Source organism: Microcebus murinus, chromosome 4 (assembly GCF_040939455.1).
Source record: "Microcebus murinus isolate Inina chromosome 4, M.murinus_Inina_mat1.0, whole genome shotgun sequence".
In the NCBI taxonomy this organism is placed as follows: domain Eukaryota; kingdom Metazoa; phylum Chordata; class Mammalia; order Primates; family Cheirogaleidae; genus Microcebus; species Microcebus murinus.
Genome location: NC_134107.1, coordinates 113,373,826 through 113,393,724, shown reverse-complemented (window position 1 = coordinate 113,393,724; position 19,899 = coordinate 113,373,826). Strand labels below are relative to the sequence as shown.

General features: G+C 38.6%; 1 protein-coding gene and 1 pseudogene across 5 annotated transcripts in view; one reads left to right on the top strand and one right to left on the bottom strand.

Moving 5' to 3' along the window:
• Positions 1–19,899, bottom strand: part of CDON (cell adhesion associated, oncogene regulated) — a 114,564-nt gene that overhangs the window by 52,467 nt on the left and 42,198 nt on the right. For all 5 annotated transcript variants that reach the window (XR_012919022.1, XR_012919023.1, XM_012772349.3 and 2 more), the window contains exons 4-10: positions 18,925–19,071; positions 17,904–18,047; positions 16,955–17,242; positions 15,387–15,656; positions 10,844–11,197; positions 4,186–4,475; positions 2,365–2,539 (exon numbers count right to left, since the gene is read on the bottom strand). Coding sequence is in view for 3 of the 5 variants with exons in the window: in XM_012772349.3 (XP_012627803.2) it covers positions 2,365–2,539; positions 4,186–4,475; positions 10,844–11,197; positions 15,387–15,656; positions 16,955–17,242; positions 17,904–18,047; positions 18,925–19,071 (1,668 nt within the window). In the remaining 2 variants the exon portion in view is untranslated. The remainder of the gene's footprint in view (positions 1–2,364; positions 2,540–4,185; positions 4,476–10,843; positions 11,198–15,386; positions 15,657–16,954; positions 17,243–17,903; positions 18,048–18,924; positions 19,072–19,899) is intronic.
• Positions 5,760–7,483, top strand: LOC109730668 (protein farnesyltransferase/geranylgeranyltransferase type-1 subunit alpha pseudogene; annotated as a pseudogene).

Sequence of the window (19,899 nt, the reverse complement as noted above, 5' to 3'; positions counted from 1 at the left end):
TATGGAGGTACAAATGTTTTAGATCCATTGCTTCTGTAATGCTTGAGTTCCAGCTATAGGTGTGCTCATCACCCAAATACTGTTCACAGTACCTGTTAGGTAGGTTTTTGCCCCTCCCCTCCCCCATTCTCCCCCCTAGTTGATGTCTACCGAGTTTTACTTCCTTCTGTGCATATGTGTGCCCATCAGTTAGTTCCAATTTAGTGGTGAGTACACGTGGTGTTTGTTTTTCCATTCTCAAGATACTTTACTTAGGAGCATGGTCTCCAGTTCCACCCAAGTTGCTGCAGAAGGCATTAATTCCTCCTTCTTCATGGCTGAGTAGTATTCCATGGTACACATATACCACAGTTTATTAATCCACTCATGAATTGATGGGCACTTGGGTTGATTCCATGTCTTTGCAATTGTGAACTGTGCTGCTATAAACATTCGAGTGCAGATATCTTTTTGACGAAAAGTCTTCTTTTCCTTTGGGTAGATACCAAATAGTGGGATTGCTAGATCGAATGGTAGGTATACTTTTAGTTCTCTGAGAAATCTCCTTACTGTTTTCCATATAAGTTGTACTAATTTGTAGTACCACCAACAGTGTATAAGCATTCCTTTCTCTCTGCAACCACACCAGCATCTGCTGTTTTGGGACTTTTTAATAAAAGCCATTCTATCTGGCATAAGATGATATCTCATTATGGTTTTGATTTGCATTGCCCTAATGATTAGTGACGTTGAGCATTTTTTCATGTTTATTGGCCATTTGTCTTTCTTCTTTTGAGAAGCTTCTGTTCATGTCTTTTGCCCCCTTTTTAATGGGGTTATTTTTTTTCTTGTTGATTTGTTTGAGCTCTTTGTAGATTCTAGTTATTAGCCCTTTATCAGATGTATAGATTGAAAATATTTTCTCCCATTCTGTAGGTCCTCTATTTGCTCTGTTAATTATTTCCTTAGCTGTGCAGAAGCTTTTTAATTTAATCAAGTCCCATTTATTTATTTTTGTTGCTGCTATGATTGCCACTGAAGTTGTAGTCATAAATTCTTTGCCTAGGCTGATATCTAGAAGAGTTTTTTCTACATTTTCCTTTAGAATTCTTATGGTTTCATGCCTTAGATTTAAGTCTTTTATCTATCTTGAATAAATTTTTGTGAGTGGTAGAGGTAGGCATCCTGCTTCATTCTTCTGCATGTAGCTAACCGATTTCTCAGCACCATTTATTGAATGGGGCTTCTTTTCCCCAGTGTATGTTGTCTGCTTTGTCAAAGATCAGATGGTTGTAGGTAGATGGTTTTATATCCGGTTTCTCTGTTCTGTTCAATGGTCTATGTCTCTATTTTTGTAGCAATACAATGCTGTTTTGGTTACTATAGCCTTGTAGTATAGTTTGAAGTATGGTAATGTGATGAATGATGGCATCTTTTCAGTCAAGCCTTCCCTCACAAGCTGCCCCACAGAAGGAATACCCTTTCTTTGTGCTCCTCCAGCACAAAGTCCTTGGAATCATTCTCCTAGAACAGACTGCACATCTTATCACTTCTCTATGCAACCAGTCCAGCTCTTCCCAGCTCACTCAGAGGCAAAGCCAAAGTCCTGACAAGGTTGACAGGGCACTATGTGGTCTAGATGCCCTGTTGTACCTTAGCACCTCCCTACAGCCTCCTTAGCCCCCATCACAGTGACTTTCTTGATGCTCCTCAGACATACCATACACACCCCTCCTTGTGGCCTTAGCAATTCCCCCTGCTAGGAATGTCCTTTCCCTAGATAGCCACATGGCTTTCTACTTTGCCTGCTTCAGGTCTCTGCTTTGACACTAGCTGCTCACTGAGGACCTCCAGGGCTACCTGCTTAAGCTGTGAACAACTCCTAGCCCATATACTTTCCATATCATTCCCTAATTTGTTTCTCTTGTTGACACCATCACCTTCTTAGGGATGAGTCTCTCTCAACTAGAATGTAAGCTCTATGAGGCCATGGAGTTTTGTCTATTTTATTTATTGCCTGACACATAAAAGGCATTCAATAAAATATTAGCTGAACTGAATTAAATTTTGTCTTGTTGGTATTTTAGTGTATGACTTACCTTTCTTGTCAAAGTACAAGCTCCACTGGGATGGACTGTATCTTGACCATCTTGTTTTCCCTGTACCACTTATCCTAATGCTCTGTACATCATAAGCTCTCAAAAATATTTGTGGCATACTAGATAGAATGGAATAATACAACTACCCAAAGTGGCCAAAAAGGCAGGGGGCTACAATACGATTATTTAGTGATTTATATATAAGAATCTTTACTATCCAAAAGAATTCTCACTCGTAAATTAACACCAGGCAGCCAGCTCATACCTCTAAAGAGACAGTGCTCACCTTTGCTGGTTCGGAAGGTGAGCATGGCAGGCTGTCCTTCCCCCACTGCATTTCTTGCCACCATCAGGACTTCGTAAAGACTAGATGGCTCTAGTTCAGTCAGACGGAGCTCATTTTCGCTTCCTGGGACTCGAACCGTGTGCCAGCTTCCCACCACGCCAACCCCATCATCCAGCTGCCCAAGGGAAAGTATGCCATAAAAACAGTAGACCAACTTTGATAACAATTAGAATTCACTTAATTCTAGAGGAGTCTTGGAGAGTGACATACCATGTAAGTAAGAAAAGACAGTACTTCTTCCCATTAAGAAATCTACAGAACCCTATAACAAGCACTTGGGAGTCCTCACTGTAAAAATTCCTGGCTCTGGCCGGAATACAGGTGAGGTGGTGGCTCTCGCCTATAATCCTAGCACTCTGGGAGGCCGAGGAGGGCAGATTGCTTGAGGTCAGGAGTTCGAAACCAGCCGGAGCAAGACCCCGTCTTTATTATAAATAGAAAGAAATTAATTGGCCAACTAATATATATAGAAAAAATTAGCCGGGCATGGTGGCGCATGCCTGTAGTCCCAGCTACTCAGAAGGCTGAGGTAGTAGGATTGCTTGAGCCCAGGAGTTTGAGGTTGCTGTGAGCTAGGCTGACGCCACGGCACTCACTCTAGCCTGGGCAACAAAGCAAGACTCTTGTCTCGGAAAAAAAAAAAAAAAAAAAGATTCCTGGCTCTGTCACTGACCACTAGAGTGTGGCCTCAAACAAGCTGTTGCCCTTCCAGAGTCTGTTCCCTTTACATGTCATGGAGACAATACCTCCTTTCTTCCTGGGCTAATGGAAGAATAAAATAAGTATATAATAATGTGTATTATTGGGAATATATAATATACATGATGAATGTACATTAAGATAGACATTATATGGTTGTATGTATTTGCATTATATGATTATGTATTATATATTTCCAGAATTCTTGCTTCATGTCTTGACACTGTTCAGTATGTGTTAGAAGAAATAAAAAGAGATCTAATCAGTTGTTTCTCAGTTAATGGAACAAAGAGACAATTTTGCATGGAGGCTTTAGGGTAGATAAGATTACCAGCAAAACTTACTTTCTTCATCTAGAATCATCAGGTTAGAAAGAGCAGGTAAACTTTAAAATATCACCATGTTAGTTTTTCCAGTAATTAAAAACATCACCATTCAACAATGGATACCTAAATTGGTCTTGGGCAAAGAAAATGATTTTAAATATGAGTAATCCCCCATTTCATTTATCTACTGGTCTCATTAAACAGAGAGGAGGTTTTCCCTTCTGCCTTAATACAAGCCATGGGGGGAAAATATTATCTAAAGAACCAACTGACAGACGCCCAAGGTTTACCAAAATAAATGACTGAACAATGTAAGAGTCTAATACAATTAAGAAGACAACTTGAAATGCAAACAATTGTCACAGGTTATGCCAGAGGACTTTGTTCAAACAGTCGTTTCTAATAAGAAATTGCTTTATTTCCTAAATAAACTGTATTCTACTATCTTAGGGAGGTAAGACATTACTGTTTTAAAAGTGGTTTATAAAAAACGTCAAGACATTACTGGGTTCTTAGAATCCCAATTTGGGTGGAAATTATTTATACTTCATTCTTATTCCTTTCACAGGGCTGGTAAATCCAGCATGATCGGTGGGGTATCTCTGACAAATGTACCATTCTGAAACACTTTTGTTCTGTTTTCTACCATTCCACAAACATAAAAGATAATAAGTATATGCTATACAGACAGTGTCAAGGTGTGAGAAGAGAACGATGATAAATGAGAAGACATTACCTTTCGATACTTCACAAAGTAGGCGCTGATGGGCAGTTCGCCATCCTTCCCCGCCCTCCACACCAGGTGGTAGGTGTCTGGTGTGTGGGTCTGCGGGGGGCTCAGTATGATGGGAGCATCGGGGACAGAGCCACCACCAGAGCTCTTCTCTGAGGATGATTCCGAACGTGTCTTCCCTGGAAATGAGCTCCACAATCCAGTTGCTAAGCCATCTCTTTTACGTCTTTCGTCATTGTGAGTAGCATCGGAAAGTGTGACTGTTTCTGCTTTTGTATTTGTTTCAAATGGTACTAGAAGGAAAGAGAGAGAGAAGAGATAGCTTGAAGAAACTCATCATTTCAGTGTCTTCTATCTAGTTAGTGATATTCTTGCCCACACTGATTGTTGGCACAATCTGAGCCCTTAAAGTCAAAACAGATAACATTTCACTTTACAATTCATGGAAACATTTAACCTCTAGCAGCAGTTTGCTCATGGGGGAACAAATGAGTTGTTTGAAAAACCAATTATATGATGCAATAGTTCAATGGTTTAAAAGTTTTTATTTTTTCCTTGTTCTCTACTATTTCCCTATTTCTTCTTCTTTATTTTTTCCTTGTTCTCTACTATTTCCTTGTTCTCTACTATTCCCTCTTCTGCAAGAACAATTTGCTAGTTTAATCTCAGAAGATTTTAAGTTGAGGAACATTTGGCTTCAACTCCAGTTAATAAATGAAACACAAGGAATAACCCATTCTGTTGAGAACAAGGTGATACATAGAGCAAGGAAATGGCCAAGCGTTAGGCTCTCACTCACTGGGAGGCTAGTCTCCAAAAATACCACCCAGTCTTCATGCACGTGCAGTCTCCACCCACACTGAATCCAGGGGGCCTCAAAACCAGCAGCTCTGGGAGTGATCTCTTGGGTAATCAGCTATGCAGCAACAGATGCCCCACCCAACACACACACCCCTAACACAGCAAATGGTCTGCTTCAAGGCGGAGGGAAGAAATGAAACCAACAAGACCAGCATAGATAGAGGAAGAATTAACTTATTTCCAAGTCCTATTTCTGGATAGAACTGAAGGTTGGCTTAAGAAATCGCAAATCTAAAGACAGATAAAATAAGCAGACAGCTTAATACTTACTAACAGCATACAAATATACAGAAGAAGGTAAAAATAGTTTAATTATACTGAAAAAATAGATTGCATAGATCCAAAGAAAATCACTGAGCACATATTAGGTACCAAGCATTATACTGTATATTTAATAAACATGATCCTATTTAATTCTCAAAACAACACTCTTGGGTAGATGGTAATACTCCCACTTTACAGATGAGGAAATCAGAGTTCTGAGAGACTAAGTGTCAACAGCTGTCAAAAGAACATTAGTGGTGCTGTTGTGAAAAAAAATGAGAGAGCAATTTATGAAAACAAACATACTGCCAGTACCATAAAACCTAAGGATTGACAACTTGGTTTCTCTAAAGTGTTATTAATATTTGCAACCAAAAAAAAATCTCCCTATTTTTCACTCCTTTAGTGGAGGAAGTGAGCAGAGGAAACAACGTTATAGTTTCTTTTCCACTATGAAGTCAGAGTCCTGGTAAAAGGTGGCCATGTTTTGGGGAGAAGTACTGCACTTTAGTAGAGAACCAACAAAAAAATGGGACTAACAGTGTAAGGTAAGTTTTCTGTTAGTTTAAAAGACAGAAAGGGTGTCTCAGAAGCATCTTCCATCAAAGAAAACAAGAAGCTAATGAGGAAATAATGTAGAAAAAAACTAATTAAGGTCACTGAGACAACTTCACAATATTGCTCCTGGAACAGCTATGTTTGTCTGAGTCAGACTGTGTCACACCCTGACACTCAGGGTGTGAGCTGGTATCTGCTAATGCAGAGAAATGGATTCAGCAAGTGAAAGCAATTAGCTGCAGCTTGGGGTGGTGGTAAAGGACCTTTTATCATGAGGAGTTTCATGCATCTTCTGCACAGTTTACCCCTGGCAAGTGGTATTTGGCTGTAGAAGAGTTTAAACACCACATGCCTCAGTTTATACAGAGGCTTGAGAGAAAGTTTATGTTGAAGCCTGTCCACTGAATGAGTATCAAAATTCCATTTCTATAATATTTAAGATGCAATGAGATCTTTCCACAACTGTTATTAAAAAAGGGATTCAATTAACTTTCCTCTTCTGTTCCCAGTAATATAATCTGGGCACTTTCAAGATACTAGATACAATTTAAAAGACTAGGGACAGCCCTTGGCTAGGCTTGGCGCTGCGCCCCGGGCCGCGCTCGCGGCCGAAGTTCCGCGGTCGCGGCCGAAGTTCCGCGGCCCGCCGCCCCCGTGCGCTCCCGAGGCCGCGGGCCGGGTGGAGACGCGGAGCGCCGGGCGGCACTCTCAGGCTGCTTGGGAGTCACGGGACAGAGCACAGTGGGCTGATACAGATCCGGTGCCACAGAATGATGGTCCCAATCCAGTGGTCCAGATCATCTATAGTGAAAAATTTAGAGATGTGTATGATTACTTCCGAGCTGTTCTGTAGCGTGATGAAAGAAGTGAACGAGCTTTTAAACTAACCCAAGATGCTATTGAGTTAAATGCAGCCAATTATACAGTGTGGCATTTTCGGAGAGTTCTCTTAAAGTCACTACACAAGGATCTACATGAGGAAATGAACTATATCACTGCAATAATTGAGGAACAGCCCAAAAACTATCAAGTTTGGCATCATAGGCGAGTGTTAGTGGAATGGCTAAAAGATCCATCTCAGGAGCTTGAGTTTATTGCTGATATTCTTAATCAGGATGCAAGGAATTACCACGCCTGGCATCACCGACAGTGGGTTATTCAGGAATTTAAACTTTGGGATAATGAGCTGCAGTATGTAGACCAGCTTCTCAAAGAGGATGTGAGAAATAACTCTGTCTGGAACCAAAGATACTTCGTCATTTCAAACACCACTGGCTTCAAAGATCGTGCTATATTGGAGAGAGAAGTCCAGTATACCCTGGAAATGATCAAACTAGTACCACATAATGAAAGTGCATGGAACTATTTGATTTTGCAGGATAGGGGTCTTTAAGGGATTTTGCAGGACCCGGGTCTTTCCAAATATCCTAATCTATTAAGTCAATTACTTGATTTACAACCAAGTCACAGTTCCCCCTACCTAATTGTCTTTCTTGTGGATATCTATGAAGACATGCTAGAAAACCAATGTGACAACAAGGAAGACATTCTTAATAAAGCACTAGAGTTATGTGAAATCTTAGCTAAAGAAAAGGACAGTATAAGAAAGGAGTATTGAGCCGGGCGCGGTGGCTCACGCCTGTAATCCTAGCACTCTGGGAGGCCGAGGCGGGCGGATTGCTCAAGGTCAGGAGTTCAAAACCAGCCTGAGCGAGACCCCGTCTATACCATAAAAATAGAAAGAAATTAATTGGCCAACTAATATGTATAATATAAAAAAAAAAAATCAGCCGGGCATGGTGGCTCGTGCCTGTAGTCCCAGCTACTCGGGAGGCTGAGGCAGGAGGATCGCTTGAGCCCAGGAGTCTGAGGTTGCTGTGAGCTAGGCTGACGCCACGGCACTCACTCTAGCCTAGGCAAGAAAGCGAGACTCTGTCTCCAAAAAAAAAAAAAAAAAAAGAAAGGAGTATTGGAGATATGTCGGAAGATCCCTTCAAAGCAAACACAGCACAGAAAGTGACCCACCAACAAACATACAGCAATAACACCGTCCAGAAGAACTTGATGGAATGCTTTTATTTTTTTAAGAGACTTCAATGCAGGAGCTTAAAACTAGAGTGGTCTATTCCCTTTGCCTGTGGTGTGTAAAACACACATTGTGCAGGTATTGCTTTTTAACAAGAACTAAGTGGGGTGCTCCGTGGGTGCTGCTGCTATTAAGACTGGCTCTGAGTAACTTGATTCTTTTAAAGCAAAGTAATTGGAAGGGAGGGGCAGAAAATTCCTATAAAGGAACTTTTGTCGTCTTATCAATATTTACTCTAATCCCATAGCATCAACCCTCCCTAAATGATATCTGCATCAGGATTTGTAGCAGTAATGATTGCAGTTCACTTATGTGTCATGGATATGAGGTAACTGGAGGTTTGGTTCCGTAAGCAGGGAATACAATTGTTACGCCAGAACTGCTATGCCACACTGACATCTTGCTATCACTGTAACCAACTAATGCCAAAAGTTTGGTTTTATAATAAAATTATAGATGTATCTAAAAACAAACAAACAAAAAAGACTATAACGATACTTTCAAAAGTGTTATCAGGTATATTATCTCAATGTATCTTCAAAACAACTCTGAAATGGGTAGAATAGACATCTAGCATTTTTTAAGATAGAATGTTTTTCAATTGGAGAAGAGACTGATAAAACTACGGCAATGAAAATGAATTTTGCAACTCTGAGTGGAAACTAATTAAACAGGGAGTACAACCAGATCTGTCAAAGATGCTCCCGCTATGACCTCTCCTGCCAGCCATCCACACCCCAAACTATTTAGGAAACCCAGACCAACTCCCATTACAGTTTTGAAGAGTTACAACTCACTCTGCAAATATTTGTACATTCAGGACCTCAAAAACCCCAGGTCTCTAGAAAGAACACAAGGGTAGGAGGAAGTCCTCTCTCTCTGACCATGCTTACTCTCCCCTTCGCAATGAACAAGGCAAATGGCTGTCAGTATGTTAGAATTTAATAAGGCTTAAATTCCCAGGCAAAGAAGTGGGCTGTTAGGTGCTCTTTTGAGTTTTAATGAATTCAGTTGGTTTTTCATAATTATTATAGAGTATATAAAAGAGGCAATGCAGGACCACTCAGGTGGAATACAGCTGATGATGTTACTACACATAAAAGTGGTATTTATCAAGACATAAAATCCTAGAGTGGAGGGCAATCCTAAAGATCTAAACAAGTTAGTTTATGTAACTTCTAAGAGCTTCAGATTTCTCATATTTAAAGTAAGAAAGTTAGACAAATATCTAGTTCCATCATCTATGACTATGACATCTATGTCTCCCTATACCGCAAATTTACATAAAACAATCAGTTCACCTAAATTCTACCCAAGGAGCTCCTGCATTACACCTGCTGTGCAGCTACCAATTTTGAGCAAAGCCATTCTTATTTTTGCCTAGAAGAATAGATACATAAACACACATACATACATGCATATTCATATATATGTATAAATTTATGCAACATTCAACTCCTTTCTTAATTTGAGGATTTTTAAGGTTACTAGAAATCAGTAACTACTTCTTCTTTCCCTAAACACCACCACAAGGGATCATTACAATTTAATAATAACTAGATAGCAATAATCATAGCCTAATATTTCATATTTAATGGAAAGCTTTCAAGTGCTAGATACTTTAAAGGTATTAACTTGATTCTCACATCAACCCTATGAGTAGGGCATCTTCATAATACCTGTTACACAAATGAGGAAATAAGCATAGAGAAGTTCAGTAATTTGTCCTGGCTGCAGATCCCCTCATGGCATAGCCAGGACTCTGCTGCAGCCTGCATGCTTAACCTCCACATCATCCTACCTCTAATACTCTGGGAGTAGCACAAGGGCATGAATGGAAGTCTTTGGCCTTTCCCACTGGCCTCCCAGCCTCCAGCTTCATCCAGAGTGAGAAAGTCTTTGTTTGCAGGCAAAGGGAAACAGCAGTGTACACATCCAAACCCTTTCTATCTCAACCATCCCTCCTGTGCCACTGCTCTGGCTACAGGTGCCCACACACCAGTGGTGTGGCCCACACTGTGGAGGATGGGCCAGGAAAAAAGACCTGTGTGGAACCAGACTACAAACTAATTAAAGCAGGAAATTCTGGAGCACTAGACCTGCCATCTAGAAGGAGAAAGGTGGGCTCCAGGCTCTGGGTAAGGGGCTCTGAGGACCCAGGCAGAAGAGGGCTACAGGAGGCCCTTTAAGGCAGAGGACCAGAGCACCAAGACTAAACGCAGTACTGCCTTTGATATCTGCCTTGCAAGCTGACTAGCTGTTGGGGAACACTGCTCTCAAAACCTACTGATGTAAGGTCTAAATTTGCATTAAGTCAAATTTGAGGTCATTTTCATTAATATTGATATTCTACATAACAGTACTTCAAAAACCATATAAAATGTTTAAGTCATCAGCAACAAAAATCAGTAAAATATAAAGAATTAATATTATACATCCCGTTAGAAAAACAACTTTGGATAAAATGGGGGAATATATACATACAGGTTATACGGGACAGTGCTACGACTCTACCTTCTCAATGAAAGTCAACTTTTAGACTTTGAATATTGTAGTTACCAAGTGCTCACCTTAAAAATGTCTGTAATGCCATTTTCAGTAGCTTAGAAAACCAAAAGCATTACTCCCAAAAGACAGATTATATTTTGAGCTTGCTCTGAAAGGAGAGCTTTCTATATGACGAGTTTAACAAACATACCAGAAATGCAGACCAAGTTTCGTCTGATTTACATGAGGCCAAACACCAACAAATACATTTCTATATTTCACTGTCATCAGGAAAAAAATACATTTAGAGATTGTTATATTCATTAAAATAACATTTCTAATCACTTTTTCCTCTATTATAAAAAGAAATTATTCAACTGAGAAAACATAGTAATGGCCACTCACCAACTGTGAGAAACGCTTCTGCCTGCGCGGAGCCGTGCTCATTCACAGCCTCACAGACGTACCTCCCAGCACGTTCTTGAGCAGCAGCCTGAAGATGAAGCACGCTTGAGCCAGCCCAGGACGTGACAAAGAGGACGGGCTCCGGGTCTGGGCCCCCCGGTCTAAGTAAGTGTGGTTTCTGGGATTTAGATCTAAGGACTTGAGACGGATGGCTGGCTATCAACCCATGGCTGTCATACCAGCGAATGGCTGGCACTGGCACCCCCGTGGCATTGCAGGACAAAGTGACAAAGGCTCCATCGACCACCTTTGCACTAGCTGGTGCTGTGATTATAGCTGGCTTGAATCCACCGTCTATCAAAAAGTAATTCACATACAAAAAATTAAGAACGTTATAGTATCTATAAGGCAAATAATTTCATCCGATTGCATAGACATGATAGTAATGACAAAAACAAAGATATCTCCCTCCTTGTTAGTTCCCCTCTCAACTTTCACCGAGCAAAACTGTCAACAAAAAGTAGAATTTTTCATGGCTGTGGATTCCTAGGTATTTCCCACATAGATTTCCTGTCCTTCAGAAAGAGAGGAATGTACATAAAGAAATCTTTTGAGAGCTTTCCAATAAGTATACTATGATATTTGACCACTGTAAATACAGAACATATAAAGCTAAAACCTCAGACTCTAACATGAAAAAAGTATAAAATATAAAACTATTTCCTTCAAGAAAATGGTCAGTTCGGATAGGAGTGGGGGCCAGGAATCTGATTATAAAAAGCCTGGGAGAAAAAACCTACTCTAAATACAAGTTGATGCATATATTTCTTACCAATTTCTTATTGTTTAGAAACAATATTTTTGTTGCTAAATTAAAGTGGCAGCAAGTCTTTCCTTTTGGTACTGGCATTATCTGAGGTATTTTTAAGTGCGCCTACAATGGCATATTGATCAACACACATGACATTTCCTCTGGATGTCTTTCTTTTCCTCCAGTCCTGCATCCCATGTCTGACAAAACCAACCACTGATATCAGATTTCTGGGTTTCTGCCAAGCTACTGCATGTAAAATGCTATTTAACTGGTCAGAACCTGCATTTTCCTGAGCACTAATGAGGTTGCACATCTTTTTCATGCGATGATGTGCTATTTATATTTTTCCTCCTCTGTGAAATGCCTTTTGTCAGTTTTTCTACTGGGTCATTTATCTTTTTTGTAATCATTAAGAGTTCTTTGTATACTGTTCTTTTGTTTAGTTATGTATGCTACTAGTATCTCCTCCTAGTTCATTGCTTTTTTTTCAGTTTTTAATGGTATCTTTTAATAATGAAGATGTTTTCATTTCAATGTAGTCACATCTTTCTTAATTAGCACCTTTTAAAATGTCTTATTAAAAATTTTACCCACAGATCATATATTCTTCAATATTCTATTACAATTTTTGCAGTTTTTCTTTCTTTCACATTTAGGTCTTTAGTCCACTGGGAATTTATCTTTAGATGCAATGTGAGTTCGAAATTTAACTTCACTGCTTTCTCTGTTCTGATAATCTACTATCCCACATCAAAACTTAAAGCGGATATCCCCACCAATGATGCACAACACCAGCTCAGTCAGGTCCCCACATGCAAACGTCTTTTTGGCAGTCCCTATCATGTTCCAAGAGTCTACTTGTTCTTGCACCAATACAAGACTTTCTTAATTACTACAGATTTTTCATATATTTAAATCAAGTCTCCAATGTTCTTTTCTTCTTCTTCTAGAGTGCCTAGCTATTCTTGGGCCTCCATAAATCGTCCATATAAATTTGTTGAGATCCTCAAAATAGTATGATGGGATTTTAATTGGAATTTCATGAATCTACAGAAAATTTTTTGAAAGGCCAGATAACTGCATAATACTGAATTTTGGTATCCATGAAATGGTATATCTTCCTATGTAACTGGGTCTGCTTTATGGTTGCTAAAGTAAAAAGGTGATTTTTAAATTATATTTTCTGTTTGTTGCTGGTATATAGAAAGGCAACTGATTTTTATTCATTGGTCTTTACCCAGCTACCTTGTTAAATGTTCTTATTACTTCTAATAATAAGATATATAATAATAATAGCCAGCAAACTATTTGGGATATTCTATGTTAAAAATCATATCAGTTGTAAATTAATAACAATTTGGGTTCTTTCTTTCTTATTTCTTTCTACATCATCTTGTGCTGGTTAGGACCTCCCATGCAATGATGACTGCAAGAGATGTTAAAGGGAGTACTTCTCACATTTACCATTAAAAATGATGTTTCCTATAAGTTCTTGTTAGATACTCTATCAAGTTAAGAAAGTTCCCTTCTATTTCTACTTTTCTAAGATTGTCTAACATGGATACTGAATGACCAATGTATTTCTGCCTCTAGTGAGATAATCATATTTCTTTTCTCCTTTATTCATTAAGTAGGGTGAATAACACTTTAAATTTTCTGTTGGACTCCCAGGATAACTTCTTGGTCAACATATATTATCTTGGCCGGGTGCGGTGGCTCACACCTATAATCCTAGTGCTCTGGGAGGCCAAGGCAGGAGGATCACTCAAGGTCAGGAGTTCGAAACCAGCCTGAGCAAGAGTGAGACCCCGTCTCTACTAAAAATAGAAAGAAATTAGCTGGAAAACTAAAAATATATAGAAAAAATTAGCTTGGGCATGGTGGCGCATGCCTGTAGTCCCAGCTACCCAGGAGGCTGAGGCAGGAGGATTGCTTGAGCCCAGTAATTTGAAGTTACTGTGAGCTAGGCTGATGCCACTGCACTCTAGCCCAGGCAACAGAGTGAGACTCTGTCTCACAAAAAACAACAACAACAAAAAGATATATTATTTATTTTTATTCATTCCTAGCTTACTAATATTTTATTTAGGATTTTTACATCCATGTTCATAAACCAGATTGGCCTTTGATTTTCCTTTCTTATACCACCCTTTTTTGATAAAAATCAAATTCTAAAAAGAATCAAGACTGGAGAGTTTCCATGTTTTCCTCTTCTCTGGAAGAGTCTGTATGATATTTGGAATGGTCTGTTACTTGCAAGGTTAGTAGAACCTCCATAAAACCATCTGGCCTGATGTTTTCTTTGTGGGAAGATTTTTAATTCCTAATTCAATTTCTCTGATAGGTGTAGGACTATTCAGGCTTTTTATTTCTTTTAAGTCAGTATTGCTAAGTTAAATTTTTCCTCAGAATTTGTCTATTTCTGTCTATATTTGTAAATTATGATCATAAAGTTTATCATAATCTTGTTATTTTTAATTTCTGTAAGACTTGTACTTATCACCCCATTTATTGCTAATATTGTTTATTTGTACCTGCTTTCTTTTCTCATGATCAATTTTGCCAAAGATTTGTCCATTTTATTAGACTTCACAAAAGAATAAATTTCTATCTTTATTGATCCTCTATGTTTCATCTTTATTTTCTATTCAATTGCTTTCTGCCCTTATTTTTATTATCTTCTTTCTTCTGCTTTCTGTGAATCTATTCTGATATTCTTTTACTTCACTCACTAATTTTCAGTGTTACTAGTTAAGGCTATAAATTTCCCTCTAAATCCTGTTTTGGCTGTCTCTCTCACAAAACTTGATCTGCAGTATTTTCATCATCAGTCAGTTCAAAGAATCTTAAATTTGCATTATAATTTTCTTTTCTGGCCCAACTATTGAGAATAATTTTAAATTTCCAAGTACATGTCAGTTTTTTTTAAAAAATTATGTTTTTATTATTAACCTTTAAATAAATCACACTAAGTTCAGAAAAGTACAGTGATCTGTATCATGCAGATTCTCTGAAATTTGAAATATTTATAACTCATACATAGACCAATAATCAATTTCCCTATTATATAAGAAATTCTCATAAATCAATAAGAAAAAAGACCAATAACCTAATTTTTAAAAGGGCAAAAGATAATAAACAGTCAATACACAGGAATGCAAATTCAAATGGCTCAAAAACACATGAAAAGATGCCCAATATCACTTATAATAAAAGAAATATAGATTAAGAGGTACTTTTTTTTTTTACTTATCAGACTGGCAAAGATAAAAAACATTGACAATACCTTATGTTGTGAGGGTATGAGGATACAGGCAGTGTTATACCTTGTTGGTGGGAGTATAAAGTGGTAATAATTACAAAGATTAATTCAGTAATATCTACCAAAATTAGCAACACATATATGGTTTTATTCTACATATTCCTTCCTACAAATTTCTTTTATAAGTACTCACACATGTGCAAAATACTCTTTGTAGAAGGGCATTCACTATAGAGCTATTCGTAATGGCAAAAGACAAGAAACAGCCATCAATAAGATACTAGTCCAGGGGTGTGAAACCTGCGATCTTAAGGCCACATGTGGCCTTATAGGTCCTTAAGTGTAGCCTTTTGACTTACATGATGATAGAGTAACTTTCTTTCAGCAACAATTTCATTTTTAACCACAACAAAAGCCCCTCATCAGTAAAGTAAAATTTCCTATGATTACATGAACTAAAAGCATACCTTTTTCAATTTCAAGTCTTCCAGTAGACTGCATAAATCCAATCCCATTATCTGCCACACACTGATACAGGCCAGTATCTTCCATAGTAACTCCACTGATTTTCAGTCCGTTTCCCGCAGTTAGATGTCGTGGGGAAGGACGAATGGGCTGAGCATTATGAAACCAGGTGCGGTTGGGGGATGGGTTCCCATGAACATCACAGGTAAAGTACACCGTGGCACCCAGAGACACTATATGATCCTGCAGTCCTTTAGAAATTGAAGCATGTTCTGAAAATAAAACATATAAATTAAACTCTAGCCCTCAAGATGTACTTTTAAAATTATCACACAAGTCATATAAAATCTTCTCTCTACCAATAACTTAGTTGAAATCAAGTTGTTTGTTCACATTCTTCTGTCTGCTGTGATCACCAAGAAAAAATTAGGAATGCATTTTAACTTTCCACTAATAGGATGAACCATATGTTACTAATAAGCCTTTCATAGCTGGCTCCACCCACTTAACTCCCCAAAAACCCACAGACACACACACATACACAAATAGTTTCTAATCCTGGGGGTTTCTCCTAGCACTTATTTCAGGTGATTAGTTATGAAATAAACAGTTTGCCTGGATTTCACACTAAATAAGAGCCAAAACAGAAAAGTTTCTTTAGAGGTTAAATTATTTTTATTGTTAACTTTGCTTTAATGTACAGTGTAAATAAAAAGGAGGAAAACACACCTTCTTTTAGGATCTATGAAATCTATTTTTACCCAAAAAAGTAAGTCACTTATTGACATCTGTAGCATATGCCTAAATTAAATGATTATGCATATTAATCCAGGCCTGATTATCATTGAATTTTAAAGCCCATCTACCATATACTTACATTAATTCTAGTGTTTCTAACATACATCAGGCCATGGTTGTAAACAAACACATGCATAGGGCTTACAAAAATTATGTTTACTATGAAACCACTTCCTACCCATTTTTTCTGGTTTTCATAAAAATATGTTTTGATAAAGGAAAACATTCTCTACTGCTACACGACTGTGAGATAGGTAGCTGGTTGAAAAGGATAGCTTTGAAATAAAGAGTATTTATAGAAATGTGAGTGGAAATAATGCAAATTTTATGAGCCAAACATAGGTGAAACCATCCCAAAAGGGAAAATAAAATGAAACATCGATTTCTCTTTGAGATGACATTTTCTAGTCTGCACTCCGTCTTAGTGACAACTACTGGACACTATACACAGCGATAGCCCAGAATCTTACATTCTACTGATTTCCATTTTCTTTTTTCTAGGTCATGAAGAAGGGAGAATAAGCTCTGTATTATATAACTAGGTTGGGGTTTAGGTTCCCAAGAACATTCCATGTGAGATGTTCTGTGAGACCCGGAAATGCAGCCTAATTCAGCACTCCTTTAGAAAAATGAAGGTGTTCTGGCTACGTATGTAGACATTTCTAGATAATTCCAATTTCATTTTTGTTCATAAATAGATCTTTCCTTCAAACATCCTTTAGATCAGAAAAAAGTTTCATTTCAAGAAAACATTTGCTAAGCAACGTCTTACCAAGCACAGTAACCGTGTACGTCACGTGCCTCACGTCTCCAGACCTACTCCTCGCCACGCAGGAATAGTTTCCGGAGTCCACTGGGCCAATGCGATCTGTGGCAAGATGAGAATACAGCCTTCTCCAGGTGCTTCCTAGCATGACATCCTGCCCATCCTTCAACCAGTGCACTTGAGAAGCAGGGACCCCACTCACCACACACTCCAGGGTTACAGGGCTACGGGAAGGCACAGCTAATGCCTGCGAACGGGCGGGGTGAAGAATGTGAACATCGTTTGAAGAAGGGCCTAGGAAAGGAAAAGACACCAGATGATTAGGAAGTGTCTGTGTCCAATCCTTCCTTAGCAAAGCTGCGTGTCCCTACATTCCCATTTAATCCTCTTTATAGTATAAGGCCCTATTTGGGAGCTAAATCCTTCTTAGTTGAGGATTAAAATTAAAAGATTCTATAGCCCTTAGCAGTTTGGAAATGTAGAGTTCTCAAATTCAGGAGCCACTCCTCTATTGTACCCTGATTGCTGGTGCTTCTTCAACTCAAACACTGTAATCTAAAAATCAGCAATGATTTTTACTATATCTGAAAGAAAGAGGACAGATTTTTTTTCCCCATAATGTATAGTTAACCACCAATTTAATTACCACTATGGTAAAGTTGCATTTCCTCTATAATTTCTTCTTGTTTGAATGAAGGGCAAAATTCCCCATATGTATTCACTCTGTCACCTTGATCAAAATTCCCTACTATAAATTGTTATCATTTTAAAACATGTACAGTGTTAGTCTATAATGCATTGACATATTTACTTTTTTTTTTTTTTGGTAAGGCTTTCTTTTGATAAATAAACAGGATATGGAAAAACAACCAACTCTCATTTCCCAACTTTTTATGGGGAATACTTTTGAGGACTCTTCCTTTTTCTAGTTACCATTATTCTCCCAAATACTTACGACTGACAAGGAGCTTTCGGCCAATGGGTTCGACTTTTAATTCATGTGTGACAGGATTATAAACTGCACATTTGTATGATCCCTTGTCCTCTAAGGATACATTCAAAATCTGAAGATTCCCTGACGGAAGGATTAAGTAATTCTCTGAGGAAGGAAGCAAGTTCAGTTAGGCCTCTCCCTCTATGATGAACACCACAACTAAACTAACAAAGCTTAACAGTCATGCTTTAAATTTAGCCATGAGACTAGCAACAGAGAAGCAGTCAAGGAAATTTCATTAAATGAAAGAAAGGGAAAGTAGAAGCAGAAAAGAAAAAAAAAGTCAACAGTACTAGCAGAACAAAATTAAGCCTAGCAGAAACATTGCATTAACAGAGGAAGAACCCGAAAGTACAAGAAATGCTCAAAGACACAATGACCACAGCTAGTGCCTGGGCGACCTCTACCTAGAGCACTAGTCGCATTGCACTCATTCATTGTATACTCGCTCATTTTCTTTTTTCAGCTAATATATATCAAGTGCTATTTTCTGCTAACAATGGCCCAGGCACAAGTGATACAGCACGGAAAAAAGCAGACAAAAGCCCCTGTATTCATGCAGCCAGCATTCTAGTGGGGGCCAGGGAGTGGCAAAGAGAGTGGTACATAATAAACAAGCAAACTAAAATATGTGAAATACAGTGGCAGGTGTGATCAATTCTATGAAGAAAAATGAAGCTGAATAAAGACGACAGAGTGGCAGGGCATTTATTTTAGATAGGGCCATGAAGGCAGTCTTCTCTAAGGAAGAGATATCTTAGTAGGACCTGAATGAATTGAGGGAGCAAGCCCTCAGGGGAGGGGTTGTAATCACTTATATATTGTAACCCTTCCTTTTAGCCTTCTCCACTTGATGGCTGAGAGCAGAGACAATATATTAATATCTTATACGTTCTTGTATCCACAGTCTCTAGCACACAGAGCTTAATATTTAATGAGCATTAGTTCTGTGTGCACCATTGGCTTTCATAAAAGGTCTTACCTGTGGAATGTTTCAGCCATTTTCCCCGGATTTTATAGCGCACCTCAGCTTTGGGGTTACTCTCTGGTACCCTGCAGCCGATGAAACCAGTATTTTTTTCTTCTGCTGTAATAACATGCTTTGTGGATGAACCAAAATCACCAAGAACTACAATAAATAAGTAGATAGACAGATGCAAATTCGAATTATATTTCCCAAAAGAAATTTAAAAATTAGAAACAACATCTGCAGAATGGCCTTTTGTGGCCTCTAATCCCAGTCCATAAGACAACATGATCTTTTCATCTCAGAAAGCAGCTGGGGCAGAGATTCACGGCTGAGGGTTGAGAATCTAAGTCATGGCACCCTTTTTCGTAAGTCAGTGCTTCCAGGAGACCATAAAAATACTAACTGCTCCTAAAATGTCTAGGAGAACTACAAAGCATAATTGTAGCTGCTCACATCGCAGTAAAATGGTTGCTGGGAATGAATCCAGGACATCAAAAAACAAAGCAATAAATCATTTAGGTTATCTGGACACCCTAACTCGGTCTCCACATCTCCCTTCAGGAAGGGTCCTTACCGTGGCCAGTGCCCACAGCACTCGGCGGCCTGCCACTACGGACTCAGCTCTCGAGGGTGTGTCGGAGCTGCCCATGGGTCACAGCTCTACAAAAACATTCACTCTTCTCAGTTATGACAAACTCACTACTCCCGGGGAATACAGTTCTGTTCTGTAAATAGGGTTTACCTTACAAAGACTATACTGGAAGCCATCACCGTTTGAAAGGCAGATTAGCTCAAATTTACTAAGAAAAACCACGCATTCCAGATTTTCCATAAGTTCAATATCAACATTCCTTTCTTTACAGTCAGTTATTATGTTCCTGCTTCTTTAGCCTTGTTTCAATTAAATAAATTAAAATCGCTCAATAATCAAGGCAAGTACAACAATTAGATGTGAAAGAAAGACAAAGGACTGCACAAAATAACTGA